Raw genomic sequence first — 18,456 nt, 5'->3', positions numbered from 1 at the left:
CTTCTTATTAAATAAATTAATCAAAATAACTAAAACGAATTGATTTCATCCCCGCGGTGGGAGTGGTTTACGTCTATATGACATCATCCGTCCGCACCGCCGCCATTTATATTTCACCGCCATTTCACAAAGACTTAGCTGAGATTCGGTTACGAAAACGACGGTCTAAATGGAAAACCAACTTTGTAAGCTTTTTGTCGGTGGACTTAACGTCCAAACCACCGATGACGGGCTGCGAAATCATTTCGAGCAATACGGGACGCTCACGGACTGCGTGGTCGTCCAGAACCAGCAGCTGAAGCGCTCGCGCTGCTTCGGTTTCGTGACGTACTCGAGCCCCGAGGAGGCGGACTCGGCCATGGCGGCCCGACCGCACGTTCTGGACGGTAACAACGTCGAGCTGAAGCGGGCAGTGGCTCGGGAAGACGCGGGCAGGCCAGAGGCCCTCGCGAAGGTGAAGAAGATCTTCATCGGCGGGCTTAGAGACGACATCGAGGAGGATCACCTCCGTGATTGCTTCTCACAGTTCGGCGCGGTGGAGAAGGCGGAGGTGATAACGGACAAAGAGACTGGAAAGAAGCGTGGCTTCGGCTTCGTGTATTTCGAGGACAACGACTCGGCCGATAAAGCAGTGGTGCTCAAGTACCACGTTATCAATGGGCATAAAGTGGAGGTGAAGAAAGCCCTGACCAAGCAAGAGATGCAGGCCGCTGGGAGTCGTGGTGGCCGCGGCGGGAGGGGGATGGGCAGACCGCAGAACGGCTACGGCGCGCGCGGCGGCGGATACGGCAACTACAGCAGCGGCGGCGGGTATGGAGGCAATGACGGCTACGGCGGAGGTTACGGAGGCGGGTATGGGGGAGGCTACGGGGACCAAATGGAGGGCTACGGCGGTGGTAACGGCTACAGTGACTTTGGCAGCGGCTATGGCCAGCAGTCCTCTGGCTATGGCCCAATGAAAGGTAATTACTCGGGCAGAAGCAGCGCTCCTTACTCCCGAGGAGGAGGTGGTGGTGGTGGTTACGGCAGGGGGGGTTACGGAGGCTCGTATTAGGAGCGTGTATTAGGTCCTTCCCCAGCCCACATCACAGTTTCGACCACACATTATCTTCAGCTAAGTTGAGCCACTTTAACATAACGTGGCATTGACTGAAACACTCGAGCTCCATTATCATTATCCAGTCCAGCAGATCATAGGTAGGGCCAGGGCTCACCTGTCCGACTTTACTCCGCATCTTACATCTTTCCCTGAAGTACTAGGGAGATTTTTTTTTTTCTCTTTCCTTTCAGCAAGACATAGGACTACTACTCTGGATCTCTACTTGTATTATAAGACTGGCCAGTGGTCGGGGCAGGCTACCTGTTGGCTCAACTGTTACTCAAGTTTTTTTTTTTCTTTGGTTTGGGATTAGGTTAAGATTAGTATTTTTGCTTGTTAGAGTAGGCATGTGTTTTTCACCTTTTAGTGTATGCATTGTATCTTTATTGTGTCTGTTCTTTTTTTCAAAACGCTTAATAGTGCAGTCAATCAAATTAATCGCAAACAAAATAAAAGCGTTTGTTTATATAATACACTAACTGTGTATATATGCGTTTATATATAAATACACAAACCTACATATGTTTATATTAATATAATTTATATATACATTTTATATATAAACCAAATACATTAAGTGTATACATGTGTGCGTGTATTTACATAACAAATATGCATAGTACATATATTATATAAACAATTTTTTTTTTGAATGCGATTAATCGTTTGACGACTAACATTTAAATCTGATTTTGATTGAGAGCCAATCAGCAGTGAAACCCTGTAGCGATTCAAACATCCATTGGCTGGCTGCAGGCGTTATTTGCATATCACGTGATGTTTTGAGTGCACAGTGCCTTGAGTAAAAATCCCATTCATTTTCTTCATAAAGCAAGGCAGACACTATAAGCTATGAGGTTAAATGGTGTGTTGTGTTTATTTTCCACTCGTTTTGCAAATATGTAGAAACCAACCATAATTCTTCAATCAGAGAATTAATATTTGCATATTTTGCAATAAGCATATAATGTTTCTGTATGCATACTCAATATCTTTAAATCAATAGTTTTGTCATTCGCAATGTTTCCTGGGATTGGAGTACTTTCCGTTTTGTGTATTTGCCCTCTACAAATACTTTTTTGCATCGAATCAAAGATTGCAATGTTTCGGCTCATAGCTGGTTGGTTTGACTGAATCATAGCTCTGTAACAAAATGCTTTTTAAAAATGAATGGGGAAAAATTCTACAGAAAACCAAGGCAGCTGAAAAAGTAGACTGGCACTGTTGTACTCAATTAATCCACTTGCTGCAGAGTCTGCTGCCAACCAATGAAAGATTGAATTTATTTAATTAGGCTCGATTGCAACTAGCTGTTTGTTCTAACATAAGAAAAGTGTTGGATTAAATTGAAAAATCTTTGTCGTCTCAGTAAAAAATATGCAAGTTAAAAGGACTAGTTCCAGCTTCGAATGTTCAGGCTCGCTCAAACAACCCTCAACGTCCGTTAATAGTTAAAAGTGATTAACGTGTGTCCCCTCCCAATTAGTGTAATCTGTTAAATAGTTCAAGAACATTATGAAAATATTGTCATTGGTGGTGTTACAGTGAACCTTTTGGTCGGGACTCTTGTTTTTCCTACAGTTTAATTATTTAGTAAAGGACTTAAATGCTCTTGTCTCATTGTATTACTGCTTCAACCCATTGAATATTGTTTATTTCAGATACAACTGAACTGTATGTATTTCTGTTAATAAAAATCATTACTCCGTAGCCATTATGGTTTATGACCAGCTGAGATTTATTGGGTGGTTTGACGTATATGAGACCCATGTAGCGATTTTGTCTTTCCATCTAGGTAAGACTAAAACTGGAGGCCACTTTTTGCCTTTAATCAGGCATTGGCTCTAATGACTTTCCTTTGCATCAGACATGTGGGGATGTTAATATTTTCCCAACCGTATGTTGTCTTAATTCTTAAAATATGTGTAGAGCTTTGTTCCAATACTTTTAGTGATCAAATAAGACGGATCTATACCTTAGCTGTGTCCACTACTACGTCATTGGATTCTCCAGGGCTACTCCAGAGATGTAGAAACCCAGCTGAAAATCCATAGGATAAACGCACCAGGTTTCCAGGTTTGTAGAAATGCTTTATACACCAGACATTACATCGGGTGTGTCTCTTAACATACTTTGGATCCACCTGGAAAACGAAATCAGGTATTTGTGAGACGTTAACGTAAAGCGTGCATGCAACTATTTCAGCATTTTCTAAATACTAGCTGTGAATAGCGTTAAGTGGCGGCGACCATTTAATGGAAAAGTGGAAAGTAGAACATGCTCTGTAGTTCAATGTGGTGATTGTGGTCTATGTAGTTATGTCTTAATCCAATATTTTAGCCGATTTCCAGTTTAAGGTCAAACCGGAGAACGAAGCTTATAGTTCCTGTATACTTGATGCATTAGTTCCAGATATTAATGGCATCAAATGCAAAGGAGATCAGCATTTATTAAGCAAGGTTTGTGCTTTCAGCTATTTACTTTACATCTTGTCAATCCCCCTCCCCTCCTCATCTCGGTGTTTTGCTCGTGCTTTGTCCTACATTTCTGGCACTCTTTAAGAGGGCAGTGGATTTTGTTGATAATTGAGTGAGACTGGTGAAGATGCAACCTCTTGGCATTGGCCTTTTCAAAAGTGAGATGTGCTACTGTCATTTTCAAAGCACACCACCTGCATAGAGCCTTTGTAAGGGCACAGTGTGTCAATCTGAAGGGGTTGTGTAGATCGACATGTTTCAGGACACCGCTTGTTGATTTGACGCTTACATGCATCTCCATCTGTCTTGACTTTTTCACAGAGAGAATGCAATGGAAGGATTTAAATAAAATCTGACTTCTAAGTTCGGCCGCTTGATGAACCTCTGCTGCGGCTGTGAATCCAGTTGCTCTAAAGATGAAGGAAGAACTCCAGTGAGTTTTGGTAAGCATGTTATCTGTGGTCTTTTAGTCAGTCACGCCAATTATATTAACTAAATTTATTTTTGTTTGTCTTTCTGTTGTAGCAGAGTTTGCATATGAATACATGTGCATGGATCTCTGAGAGACAAGATGCCTGTGGTAAGATTTAAGCAGAATGTCTCATTTCAGTGATTTGAATAAAAATGTATGTCGATTACATAATTTGAGTTTTGTGTTTACCATGATCTTTTTGTGGGTTTGAGATTATGAACTCATGAGAGCATACGTTGCAATAAATATGGTTCTGCTTGGAAACATTTTGTATGTTTAACCATTACATTGGTTGGAGCATAAGAAACAAATATGGAAAAAACATTTTTGAAATGTATATGTATAATCCGAGTATAGGCAAATACAAGGTTTTATTTTTTTAGTTCACCAGTTTCTTTTGGTTTCAGGCCATTTTAACCAAATTTTATCTCAACTATGTTATAAAAAAATAAAAGAAAGATTTAACTTACTAATTTACTTTGTACAATGTGTATAAAATGTCCATAAATTGATATTCCCATTTTATTCAATGCATCTATAATACATTGCATCTAGTTAGCATATTGATGCGTCCTTGTGTGCAAATCATAATGAGAAGGAAAAGAAAGCGTTATGAAGGGAGTAACAACCTGGCAACATTTTCATGATAATGCCACATTTCATAACAATGTTGATTTAATCATTTGCAAAGTGTCTGATTGACATCAGACTGGTTTCCTCTACAGAAGACATTATGCCTTGTTCCATAAGTCAAATTTGGATTTGAAACCCCATAACATTTTCTAAATTATGACTATTTGAAAGTTAGCCAGATATGAATGAGAATTACTAAATATTATCATATTTCCCTAAGAGTGTTAAATGATGATATCAGTATCCATATCGGTCATATTTAAAGACCAAGAAGAGGGAGTGTTTATAATCAAACCTTCAAACATCTCAAAGCCCTTAATGTGCTCCATACAGGACATCCAGACTTAAAACCCTAAAATCTCCTCTACACAAGAAGACAAAAGTCTATGCCTAGGTCCCAGGAGGATAAATCTCTCATGCTCTCTTTTCTGGAAAATGTCTTTATTTTTACAGACCTGTGCCAAGATGATGCCCTGATCATGGTACCTGGAAGGTGGCTGCATCTGGTTCCTGTGACTGGAGTTGAATCGAATGCATATTGTCAAAGTGGTTGGAATCATTGTACATGTGCATATGAACTGGCATTAAATGTCTGATTAATTCAATAAAATAAAATAAAAAACTGGATAAATTTGAAGTCTGCTGTTAATGTTTGAATGCATCAAGTGGGGTTACACAAGATAGAAATTAGCAACATCTACTAAGCTATAAACCTATTACAGTATGAATGATTGACTTTAATAAAGCTGAGAAGCACCACGGAATCATGATAGTGATGTGGTTGTGCTCTGAAGAGTCACCTTGGACCTCGTGGAACAATTGTATCACTGTTGCCAGGCGACGCGATGATGATGATGATGATGATGACGACGACGATGATGGAGGACCGTTACGACGTTCTTGGGTGTAAAAGTCTGTTTAGCTCTGAGATGCTAGCTGCGAGCTGCTAACCACTCAGGTAAACAAGCCCCGAACATCTCACGAGAGACCACACGGAGCACAACACGTTCAGCAGTCGACTTGAGGCTTTAAACGAACTCGTGCGTCAACAAACGGAATACCCGAGACTTCCAGAACCTGCTGAAAATGATGTAGCTAGCTAACTTTAGCCAGCTGCCTAGCGCGATACTGCTCAAAAAATGGACTGTGACGGGTAAGTACGTGCCTTTTATAGGAAAAGAAAGACGAAGTTAACTATGTAATAGGGCTAACCAGGAAACCGAAGTGTCTAGTTATGGATAAAACTGTAATTTTAACCGTAAAGTACGCATTTTCAATTTATATTATTAGTAGCGGCTACATTGCTAGCGGTCTGTTGTGTATTCGCTTAATGTCTCTATTTTAACTATATACTTCACATTTAAGTGTTTCGAATCAAGATACACGAATGTAAACTGACTTTATCATCAGAACTGAAAGAGAACTGTGATTGGAAACTAATAGAAGTTAGTTTGCGTTGAGAAACAGGTTTGTTGTGGTAGAACATTAAACATGTTAGTGATTAAACACGGTTTTTGTTATTAAACGTCAGTTGCAAACAACTCTGATTCATTCATTAGGTTTGGAGTCTCTTGTCCTGTGTCTAGTCTGGATTCACAGGAAGATGCAAAAGAGCCAGATCTGCACAGCTTCAGTCACACACACATGAGGAAAGCCTTCCGGCTCATGAATGACTTGAGAAGGTTTGTAAACTGATGAAGCTTATTCAGGTAGTCTCTGGAGACACTGATGGGGACATGACCTAACATTCCAGGTCAACTGATATAGAATGGATTTTTTTAAATAATAGTATAAAAAATGTTACTCATATAGGGTAATGTGCATGGGACCCAGGCATAGACTTTTGTCCTTAGTAGAGGAGATTATATTTTAGAGATATCAAATGTTTGGAGGTTTGATCATAAACACATCTTTAAATATTAGTTCTATTGACCGAATGATCAAATTTAGCAAAATATCATGTAATGACATGGAAATCTGTCTAATTTTCAAATTGTTTGGCTTAAACATCTCAATTTTAATTGCTAAGCAGATCATAAATTTCATACATGTACTTTACATTTTGGGGAAATACATCAAGTAGGTAATTAAATTATTGATCAATATTCCTATGAAATATGAGATATTCTTATGTCTTATGCCAAGTTATTACTCCTGTTATAACACTTCTTTTTCATTATGATTTGCCCCAAGAACACATTAATATGCAAATTAGATGCAATGTATTATAGATATTGAATAGAACGCAAATATCAATTTATGGAAATTTTACGCACATATTGCATAAAGTACAGTAGTATATCAAATCATTCTGTTATATCTTCCATAACGTAGTTGATAATCATCTTTGTACAAAACTTGGCTAAAAATTGATTGAAACAAACAAACCAAAAAAAAGGATTTGGTGAATGAAAAAATGTAACTTTTTTTTTTGTTTGTTTTTACATATATATGCCTTTTCATGTCTATTTATTTTAGTCATGGCATCCTCCACAAAAGACATAGAATAAAATATGAATGAAATATATATTTTTCAAAAATGTTTTTTTTCTGCATTTGTTTCTTATGCTCCACCCAATGTAATGAAATAAAAAGAAACAACAACATTCACAAAAACCTTTTTTTTTCTTCAGTTTTTTAGGAGGACATAGCATTTCTCAGCTGCTTGATTTAATGCAGTTGGCTTAATTCATTTGTAAGGCATGGAGATATTAAGATATGTGACCCTGGACCACAAAACCAGTCTTAAGTGTAAATTTTTAAAAACTGAGTTTTGTACATCTTCTATAAATAAGCTTTGCATTGGTTTATTAGGACCAGACAATATTTGGATGAGATGCTATTTGAAAATCTTGAATCTGAGGGTACAAAAAAAATCTAAATATTGAGAAAATAACCTTTAAAGTTGTCCAAATAAATTCTAAGCAATACATACTACAAATCAAAAATTACGTTTTTATATATTTATGGTATGACATTTACTTCATGGAACACAATCTTCACTTAACATCTTAATGATTTTTGGCATAAAAGTAAAATATACTTTTAGGAAAAATCAGGCCTCATCTAGATCCTCAGCTTTCTTTGAATTTTTCTTCCTAATCACAGCCGGAGGATGCTTTGTGATGTTCTGCTGGTGGCGGGTGAAGTGGAGGTGCCAGCACACAGAGTAGTTTTAGCGTCCTGCAGTCCTTACTTCTGTGCCATGTTCACAGGTACTACATCACATCCTAATGCTTTTCTTTCACCGATGAGAGACACATGTTCCTCACGCCACACTGATGTTCTTCAGCACTTAGTGTAGACGATTATATACAAAGTTAAAATTCTGTCATCTTTTACTCACCGTTGTGTCATTCCAAACCGGAAAACACTAAATAAGATATTTTGAAGAATGCTAGTGACTGATTATCAATATATCTTTTATGAGGTCCATGTACATTGGATTGTTATTTGAGGTGAACTATCACTTTGGTGAAGATCGAGCATCGTGATTATTTGCAGGGTATTTGTAGAAGCATTAGAAATGTTTTATATAAAGAAACTGTTTCTGCATAAATAAACATGATGTTCATTCTTCCTTTTTTAAGCCTTATTTGAACAGTTTTAAGATCTTTGTGTGTCTGATCTGATTCTGTGTTGTGCTTGATGAGTCCAGGTGACATGAGTGAAAGCAAGGCTCATCATGTGGAGATCAGGGATGTTGATGGACAGACGCTCTCGAAGCTGGTGGATTATATTTACACGGCTGAGATTGAAGTGTCTGAGGATAATGTCCAGGTAATGTACTGCTTCAAACCTATCTAATGACTAGCTCTTGTGCTCTCTGGCTCTGGAGATCTGGGGCAGGGTATTTCCTCTCATTATTAGCAGAGGAAACGAGCAGCGCGGGAGAGGAAGCTTTCTGTGGTGTGCACTTTGCCCTTGTGTTAGAGCTCTATTGTCCCATGTGTTCTATGTTTTGTATGTGGGGCTCTTGTTTGGATGTACAGAAGAAATCGGTTGAGAACAGATGATCTGAGAAGCTTCATGCCAATTCAATATTTTCATTGCTTTTCTAGGAAGAAAGTGGCTGTTGAGTTACACTGTGCATGTGCTAATTCAGTTCAGTCTTGTTTTTCCCCGAGGCCTGTATTCGAATGCTATGGTTTTTACTAATTTACTATTTTAATGAATATTAATTAAGCATACCAGTGGAAGTGTAGACTATAGCTTTTACTATGATCTATTTATAATTCAGCTTCTATTAGAATACGTTTTACTTAAAATGAACAATAATTTAAAGTAAAATATAATTGATTTGTAATTAATTTTAGTTTACTTACTGAATCAATAATGATAATAGAGATTACAAATTATAGGCTTTAGTGTCTCTAACTATGTACACTACTGTCAAAAGTTTGTCATTTTTTTTTTTTAAATAAGTGATTATTTTTATTCAGCAAGAATGCATTAAATGGATCGAAAGTGACAGTATATAAAATTTGTTACAAAATATTTCTATTTCAAATAAATGCTAATCTTTTGATCTTTTGAATAGCGACATAACACGTACATGTCAGAAAAAATATTAAATATTAAATAAAGTATTTTGTCAAACCACAGTTTTCTTTAATTACAGTCTTTCGTCTGTTGGGATATGTTTGCACATCTAGACTTTGCAATATAAATACAGCTGGATAAAACAAAAACTGTTGCTTTGCAGCCTGAAATGAAAATGGACACAAAGTGTGATTATTTTAAAGGGGGCTGATTCTTTTCTATAATCACTGAATATTAAAAATAATACATAAAAAAATTATTGAAAACAGTTAAATTCTAATATTTCACAATATGACTGTTTTTACTGTATTTTTTATACACACACAAAAAAAACAATTAGCGAGCTAAATAGACTTCTTTCAAAAATATTTTTTTTGAATGGTTGTGTACATATATGTATTATATTGTTTCAGATAACACACAATTCTTTTGCAAAATTAATAATAAAAAAAAAAAAACTTGTCATCATTACATAAGCTATACTGGTTAGTCATCATGAATCAGGCCAGCAGGCTGACTTCCTGGTTACTTCATGTATAGTGTGTGTGTGTGTGTGTTTTCATCTCGTTGTGTTATTCCTGCTGTGTCCAGGTGTTGCTCCCAGCTGCCAGCCTGCTGCAGCTGATGGATGTTCGACAGGTTTGCTGTGACTTCCTGCAAACGCAGCTTCACCCCACCAACTGCCTGGGCATCCGAGCGTTCGCTGACCTTCACGCCTGCACAGGACTGCTCAGCCTGGCCCACGCTTACGCCGGTGAGCGCTCTTCCTACTTCAGCCATTGTGGGATGAGAAACAGCTAGTCGATTACGCAACACACCAATATGTATTTTTGTGTGGAGATGCATTTTTTGAGCAAGTTTACTTGTTTCAAGCAGAGCAGCACTTTACAGACGTCATGCTGGGAGAAGAGTTCATGGGCCTCTCCTTGCAGCAGGTGTGCAGTCTGATCTCCAGCGACAAACTCACCGTGTCCACTGAAGAGAAGGTGACACTACCACGTTTATTTATCCCAGTTGTGTCTTTTCTGTTGCGCTTCTAAGTTTCTCTCTCATGCACCACATCACACAGCCTGTTTTTAGCTCAGCCTTCTGTGATTTGTAGACAGCAGATGGTTGATGTTTGGTTTTCACATGTACATGCTGATGTGACGCTGAAGGAGATGACGAGCCATCTGTCAGTCACTGCTCTCAGCTTACGAGTAACTTGTGTCTCAAGTCTGCGCTCACACATATACTTGATATCGGCTGTCATCTGTCAGATGCTTCATTGTCATCTGAGCAGAGACACACAGGCAGTGAAGGATGGCGGCCTGGTCTTCATTCATACAATACGCAGAGAAACATAAAATATGATTTGTTCTTGTATGTTACACCCCCAGGTGTTTGAGGCCATGATCGCCTGGATAAAGCACGATAAAGAAGCCCGTCTGGAGCACATGCCTAAGCTCATGGAGCATGTTCGACTGCCCCTGCTATCCAGAGATTACCTGGTTCAGGTGTGTCTGGGCTCAGTTTCATAACAAGTTATAGGGATGTGACGATGCACCCCAAGCCAGTTGAAAAATTTATAAAAATATGTGACCCTGAAGCACAAAACCAGTCTTAAGTCGCTGGGGTGTATTTGTAGCAATAACCAAAAACACATTGTATGGGTGATAATTATAATTTTTTCTTTTATGCCAAAACTCATTAGTATAAGATCATGTTCCATGAAGATATTTTGTACATTTCCTACCGTAAATATATCAAAACTTATTTTTTGATTAGTTATATGCATAGCGATAAACTTCATTTGGACAACTTTCTTAATATTTAGATTTTCTCAGATTCCAGATTTTCAAATAGTTGTATCTCGCCCAAATGTTGTCCGATCCTAACAAACCATACCTCAACTGAGAGATAATTTATTCAGCTTTCAGATGATGCATGCATCTCAATAAAATTTTTTTCTTGTTTTGTGGTCCGGGGTCACACATGTGACGATTCAAGTCAGTTGAAATGTTAAACGTATCGTGATACCTTTGGGAGTGGTGGTTTATATGGATGTATCTGGGGAACTGACCATCTTTAGAAAAGTTTAAATGGTATTTTCTTTTCATCTTGCCTCTGCATAATGCATATTAAAGCAGTGTTTATAAGCTGACTTGCTTTGTTTACAGGTAACCAAGAAAACACTATATTGCTGCCGTTTCATAAGCGCCACCTGCTGTCAGAGAGTGAATTTGCGTTCTCAAGTAGCCTCTCTGCTGTTTTTGTAAATGTGTATTCGTACAGATTGTAGAGGAGGACCCCTTAATAAAAAACAACAACACTTGTAAGGACTTCCTGATCGAGGCGATGAAGTACCATCTTTTACCTGCAGACCAGCGGCACCTGATAAAGACTGACAGAACCAGACCACGCACACCAATCAGTTTGCCAAAGGTATTAATATAATCGCTTCAAACTTACAATACCAGTCATTCAAAATACATTCATGTGTGATATGATCTGAAATTAGCTTTTAATTGATTTACTTTTAACAATCATGCATTTTTGTGATAGAACTTAAGTAATTAGTACTAAAGTTTGGTAACCATGCATGAATAAAAAATTAATGCATATTTCTCTAAATCTTAGCCAATGAGATTGCCGTTTGACCGTTAGTTCCGCCCACTACCAAAGAATATAATTTACACGTAGCACATATATTTTACTTGATAAGAGTGTTTTGCACTCCCTCTTTTTCCATCTGGATGGAAACACGGAGGGCTCTTAGCTAACACTAGAGTTTATAATACGTTAAATGAATCCATTGAGATGAACTGATATAGTTGTCTCTAAAGATGGAGTGAAACTCTCAAATGCGCAGTGTTCAAAATTTGTAAAGTAAAACTTAAAGTTAGCCTGGTGAGTGAAATCTATAAATGTATTAGCCAATGGCTAACAATAGACAATTTAGTCATATGCGAGTGATTAATTCGCATTGTAGAGGGTTAGATTCCAAGATTGGTTTTCTGTACTTCTATGAATGGGAAAAAAGGATTTTAAAAATCATATTTAAGCTTTTTAAAGAGCTTTTTTTTAAGATCTGCACAAATAAGTGTAGCACAATGTCTATGTCAACATATTAAGAGTATAAAAAGCATGATTTACAGTTCAAATGTACAAAAAGTTTTATAAAACGATAAACTTCACATTTCAGCATTTAAACATTTTTTAATAAAAGGATTTAGTCAAAACGATCAATTATCATATTAGACAATTATAATCAAACAACTATATTACTCTAGTAACATACAAACATATCTTAGTGTATTGTTTATATTTTTATAACGCATTCGCTTCTTATCGATCCACTGGTTCACAGCTGCGTGATTTCTGTGTAAAAGTAAGGGTTGATTTTCACTCGTCAAAATAAAAATATCAAACTGTCTTAAATCTTTCAAGATTAACAATCATGCTATTAAAGCGATCGGCTGTTTCCTCGCAGAAGTCAACGTGTCAAATTCATTCTATTGAAGCCTGACAGAAGTGACCACTTCAAAAATGAGTAATGTGGCATCAGTAAACTGACTACCTTATAAACTATTACTGCATTTTTCTACTATCTTAGTCCCAGACTGAAGGTCTGGATGAATTTAATTGGCTTTCGGAGGATTGATTTTTGTTGTGAATCTGACAGGTGATGATGGTCGTGGGGGGTCAGGCGCCTAAAGCCATCCGCAGCGTGGAGTGCTATGACTTTCAGGAGGACCGCTGGTACCAGGTGGCAGACTTACCATCCAGACGCTGTCGAGCAGGTTCTTCTCTGTTCTGTCCCTCATCTATCTCTAGATGTGTGTGTTTCTCTTGGTCTCATCCTCTCTGTGCGTGTCATGTAGGTGTGGTGTTCATGGCCGGTAAGGTGTATGCGGTGGGGGGATTTAACGGCTCCCTCCGCGTGCGGACGGTGGATGTGTATGATGGGCTGAAGGACCAGTGGAGCTCTGTTCCCAGCATGCAAGAGCGCCGCAGCACTTTAGGAGCCGCTGTGCTGGGGGACCTGCTGTACGCTGTCGGGGGCTTTGATGGGAGCACAGGTATACCTTTGAAAAATGAAGGCCAGGATGCATTCATACAGTAAAGTTTGGGATCAGTAGGATTTATTTTATTCTTCAGCAAAGGTCCATTAATCAAAAGTCCCGGGTAGTAACGGATTACATATACTCTAATTGCACATGCTTAATTTTTACGTAATCCAGAATACATTACATTTTAAAATGCTCATCAGATTACAGATACTTTTAAATTGCACGATTAGTAAAATATATAGAATTAGTTTTTGTTAGAATTCTTCTTATTTCTCTTTTAATTTCCCTTTCTAAAAATCCTACTGTATCTTAGATTTGACTAATGTTGTGTAAATACGTATGCAAACCATGGTTCTGAATTCAGGAGAAAAAAAAAAAAACAGATCTCAAGTAATTAGAGACCATGTATGAAACTAATAATTATGCATGCTATTAAACACTTTTAATCATATCCAGTGACCGTCAGTAACTGTTCATTCTTATGTTAAATCCAGTTTAGTGTATTGTTTAACGCATTTTTTTTTTACATTGATGTCAAAAAGCTGCATGTTTTCTTTCTCTGCTTTTTAATATCAATATGCTGTTTTATGGTAAGTTTAAAACAGTACGTTTTTAAAAAAAGTAATCTGAAAGTAGTTCTGATTACATTCCCTAAAATTAGTAACTTAAAATACGTTACTAATTACAGTTTTTCATCATCTAATCTATAATCAGAAACAGACTACAATTTGTAAGTAATCTACTCAACTCTGGTGACGGTAAATATATTTATGATGTCACAGAAATTTTCTGTTTTGAATAAACGCTGTTCTTTTAAACGTTCTATTCATCAAAGACTCCCGGCAAAAAATGCATAACGTTTTACACAAAAATATAATAATCTTAAATATTTCTTGAGCAGCAAATCAGAATGATTTCTGAAGGATCATGTGACACTGAAGACTGGAGTAATGATGCTGAAAATACAACTTTGATCGCATTACTTATGACAATAATAGAAACTGAATTTGTAATATTTGTATGCAGCCTTGGTGAACGAGGCTTCTTTCAAAAACAAATAAATATATATAAATAAAAATGCATGATGTTTTCTGTTAACTGCATGTTCTGACGAATGTCTGTCTGTAGGTCTGTCGTCAGTGGAGGCGTACAGCCCCAAAGCTAACGAGTGGATGTTTGTGGCTCCCATGAACACCAGGCGCAGCAGTGTTGGGGTCGGAGTGGTCGACGGTGAGCTTTTTGACCTCATGTGTCTTGATCAATGCTCACTATATTAGTATTCAAGTGCAGACGTGTTAATGAAACCAGACATGCAGTGCATTTAGAAGATTTCACAACATTTTACCTTTTGGCTGTTGTGGTAACATGTTTAAACTGTGATGATTCATGATTTCACATAGCATGTCTGATGCTTATACAGGAAAGCTTTATGCTGTTGGAGGTTATGACGGGGCGTCCCGGCAGTGTTTGAGTACTGTGGAGGAGTATAACCCGGTCAGTAATAAGTGGTGCTATGTGACGGACATGAGCACTAGACGCAGCGGAGCTGGTTTGTTCCTTTTCGGACATGACTTTGAATATACTTTGGACTCATTTCTGTTCATGGTCTTCATGGAGTGTGTGTTTGTGCAGGTGTCGGCGTGCTCAATGCACAGCTGTATGCTGCAGGTGGACACGACGGTCCTCTGGTGAGGAAGAGTGTGGAGGTCTATGATCCTGCTTCTAATACCTGGAGACAGGTGTGTGACATGAACATGTGCCGAAGGAACGCAGGTGAGTAACTGGAGGAGAGACTGTTTAGAAACTCAAATCATTGAAAACAAGATTTTTCACAATGCAGAAAAACAGCAGACTGTTCTCGGTCAGTTTTGACCCAGCGAAACAGAAGCTTAAAACTGTTATACCTTAAAAAGGTTAATTTTTAATCTTGGATTTTTTTTTTTTTTTTACTACAAATGAACTGTAGAAAAAACAGTGTGATGCATAAAATGCATAAAAAAAAAAACAATATTAATGAGGATTTTAAATAATTTTAATTTTTTATATTTTTTTTATACATTTTAATATATTGTTATATGGAATTATCTAGGAATTAGCCGTATAAAATCAATGGATTATTTAATTAAAACCCTTACTTCTATCTCATGAATGCTTAAAAAGAGTCCAAATTATGAAACTTACACATTCATTTTCTGACTAGATAATATCAAAAAGATTACTCAAGAATTTTTTCAAACTAAATATATTAATTTTACATGCATAAACTTTCACTTTTGTAATGAAAAACATAAAAAATGTTCATGCTGCAGTGGTTCTTCAGTAGGATTTATTTATTAATCTTGCTTCAAATTTAGGTCTTTTGCTCCACATCACTTTGGGCCGTAGTTAATTTGTCTGTTTATAGTGTGTTTGTGTGTGCACATTCATATTAATATTTATTCCCTAAAAAAATCCTAAAAGCGTGTGCGAGATATAGGAAAGAGGCTTAATTTATTTCACAGAAGTATAACTACAGATGATATCCATGTCAAAATTTAACACATTATTTATGTTTTTTTAATTATTATATAGTTTTAAAATAGTCATTGTGTGTGTGTGTGTGTGTGTGTGTGTGTGTGTGTGTGTGTGTGTGTGTGTGTGGTTTGAATGTCAAACACTGGACGTGTTTCAAGACCTTTTCAAATCATTTATAAAGGGAGAGCAGGAAAGGCCTGTGGTCCTGAGTTAAGTGTGTTTGTCTCTAGGAGTGTGTGCTATAAACGGTTTGCTGTATGTGATCGGAGGAGACGACGGCTCGTGTAACCTGTCGTCTGTGGAGTACTACGACCCTGCTGTGGATAAATGGAGTCTCATCCCCACCAACATGAGCAACGGACGCAGCTACGCAGGTCTGCTTCACGCCCAGCTCCTCCACATCCTACCCCCAGCTGCTCATAAGTTCATCTGATTAGATTTGGGCTTGGATCAAGTCTTGAACATGCATTGTTCAAAAGAAAAAATCTGAAAACGGATTAGATCACAAAATCCAATCTTGGTTTTGATCTGGATCAAAGTTTTTAGTAAGATTGGGATCCCAGCACAAGATGCAAACATGTAATAAACCTTTAAAACTGCTCCAGAAATACAACATTTGTAATTTTAATGAATATAGCATTAGACATGTAGACATTAATCTACCTCTTAAGCCTTCTCTTCTTATCAGCTACATCTAAACTAAACTGCTGTCTTATCTGTTTCAGGGGTCTCAGTCATTGACAAGCCTTTATGACTAAAGCTTCTGGGCAGCAGGTGTCTTCGCACCTGTCCAGGACTGAGCTGTGACAGACACACAGTGATTTAAGACAGAGTCCAGATGCTGACAGGTGCTTGAAGATCTCCATCTCAGATCCTGACTGCCTCACACACACACACACACACACACACACACACTAAGCCCTGACCTCTCCCAGTCTCCAGGAAGTGCCATTTCGCCCTGTTATTAACAGAGAGGCTGTGGTCACCCAGTGTAGTGTGTATTAAGTGAGTCCTCTGCCAGGACAGAGTATGTATCTCTACTTGCTTTACTACTGACCGACAACACTCAGAAACAGGGTTACTTTATGTTTTTATGAAAAGTATTATGGGAGCAACCCCTGTAAGTTGTTTAATTAAACCAGCTGCTTTCGTGCCATATAGTAATGAGGATGGTAAACCGAAACATCAAGTGAATCTCGGTATGGTCACTTCATTTTCAAAACAAGCATCTTTCTATAGAATCCATCGTGAGACGTGGATCTGTGCGTGCATGGACTTCTATAGAAATGACACGGTTTTTCCTGGTGGAAATGACAGTAAATGTGACCATACCGTTTAATGTGCCAAGTGTCGCTCATAACTCATATGGATAATACTGTATGTTTGTTACTTGTACATGATGCAGTTTGGTGTGCAATCGTCCATGTTGGACACACAGATCACGATAACTCTCTCAGTAGATGCAGTCTCTGAAATCACACTGGCTTGGTGTCTCTTCGGTAAATTGCACTTGTCATCTTTATTCAGTAGAGCTGATACTATTGCAATCGCAGGTCAATTCCAATATAACACAGGTTCATATTTAACTGGCTCATTTGGATCTGTGGTCCAACAGAACTGGACTTTGGAAGACTCTTTTATTATTAATATTATTATTTTTTAATATTAAGCCTCATTATTGGGTTATAAAGCTGCACAGTAGTTCACTGTAGACGTTCATGTTTACATTACTGATCATTGTGAAATGAAAACTAAGTTTGTTGGTAATGAATATGAATTATTATTAACAAAACACTGCAAACATTCCCAGATCACATATACTTTCATCTTCTCATTCTCATGATGACCAACTGACCAACTGATCTGAAAGTAATACTATGCAGTAAAACAAGGTTTTTGTTGTGCCCAGTGATTCAGAGTTTAATTTGAGCTATGCCTGGTGTAACTGCTGCCATTACATTCGATGTCTTTACTCTTTTAACACATCATCATGATCCACAACTCTAAAACTAGGACATTCCAGTGCTGCATCATCTGTGGATTATGCACGAATGTGGTTTGCGAACAAGGTATTAATGTATTTCTAAACAAAATATATGAATAAATTAAGCTTTGTTAAGGGAATTTGATTTCCATGTCTTTAAGTTTTGAGACTGCTAGATTATGAGCTGCCATTGGAAGCCAGCAATCAGTCATGCATTGAAAATAATGGACTTCATGAGGTTATGCAGTAATTAAGTCAGACAGCACACTCATTTCTGTTGTAAAGGGAAAGCTGTGGCAACTGAATGCATGAAGTAAAATGTAAAAAAAAGTAAAAAAAATTGTTATGCTGATATCTGGAGAAAAAACGTCACTCTTTGTGTGATCTAGATTATATTAATATAAAAAAAATTATGAAAATACGGAAGCATGTGTGCCATCTACAATAAATTGTGTGTGATTTTGGTGATATTCTCTAATAATGTCGGATCGCAGATCGTTAAAACAACACTTATCTACCATACTATCGCAGATGATATATACTTTATATCGTGCACCTAAAAAACTTGAGCACTTGAGTAAAGGTATTTTGATTCGCAGACGCCTAACAACTGATTCGTCAAACCTGCTTTCCTGCAGTCGTGTTCTTCCCATTTGATTTTGTTGTAAGTAACTGAACGTTAA

At 37.6% G+C, this 18,456-nt stretch overlaps 2 protein-coding genes across 4 annotated transcripts; both read left to right on the top strand.

Annotated features, from left to right (window-relative positions):
- The first annotated feature begins 92 nt into the window (after positions 1–92).
- LOC113057836 (heterogeneous nuclear ribonucleoprotein A0-like) lies at positions 93–5,308 on the top strand. Of its 3 annotated transcripts, none has more exons than XR_003277892.1 (4): positions 93–962; positions 3,898–4,019; positions 4,105–4,156; positions 5,135–5,308. XR_003277892.1 is itself a non-coding variant. In XM_026225373.1 (1 exon), exon 1 carries the CDS (start codon positions 170–172, stop codon positions 1,052–1,054), a length of 885 nt encoding a protein of 294 aa, XP_026081158.1. In that variant the 5' UTR covers positions 94–169; the 3' UTR covers positions 1,055–2,809. The 3 variants fall into 3 exon arrangements, 1 of the variants encoding a protein (XP_026081158.1); XR_003277891.1 differs by having other exon boundaries at positions 4,102–4,156; XM_026225373.1 differs by lacking the exons at positions 3,898–4,019; positions 4,105–4,156; positions 5,135–5,308 and having other exon boundaries at positions 94–2,809.
- Positions 5,309–5,424: 116 nt separating this feature from the next.
- LOC113057833 (kelch-like protein 3) lies at positions 5,425–17,915 on the top strand. Its single transcript, XM_026225370.1, has 15 exons — positions 5,425–5,834; positions 6,241–6,363; positions 7,790–7,896; positions 8,340–8,461; positions 9,815–9,977; positions 10,100–10,209; positions 10,603–10,719; positions 11,498–11,647; positions 12,888–13,005; positions 13,087–13,284; positions 14,404–14,505; positions 14,696–14,824; positions 14,908–15,048; positions 16,020–16,163; positions 16,515–17,915. Exons 1-15 carry the CDS (start codon positions 5,821–5,823, stop codon positions 16,541–16,543), a joined length of 1,767 nt encoding a protein of 588 aa, XP_026081155.1. The 5' UTR covers positions 5,425–5,820; the 3' UTR covers positions 16,544–17,915.
- Positions 17,916–18,456: the final 541 nt, after the last annotated feature.

The sequence above is a fragment of the Carassius auratus genome, chromosome 39 (assembly GCF_003368295.1).
Source record: "Carassius auratus strain Wakin chromosome 39, ASM336829v1, whole genome shotgun sequence".
NCBI classification, from domain to species: Eukaryota; Metazoa; Chordata; class Actinopteri; order Cypriniformes; family Cyprinidae; genus Carassius; species Carassius auratus.
Note: the sequence above shows the minus strand (reverse complement) of the source record. Positions and strands in the feature narration are given on the sequence as shown.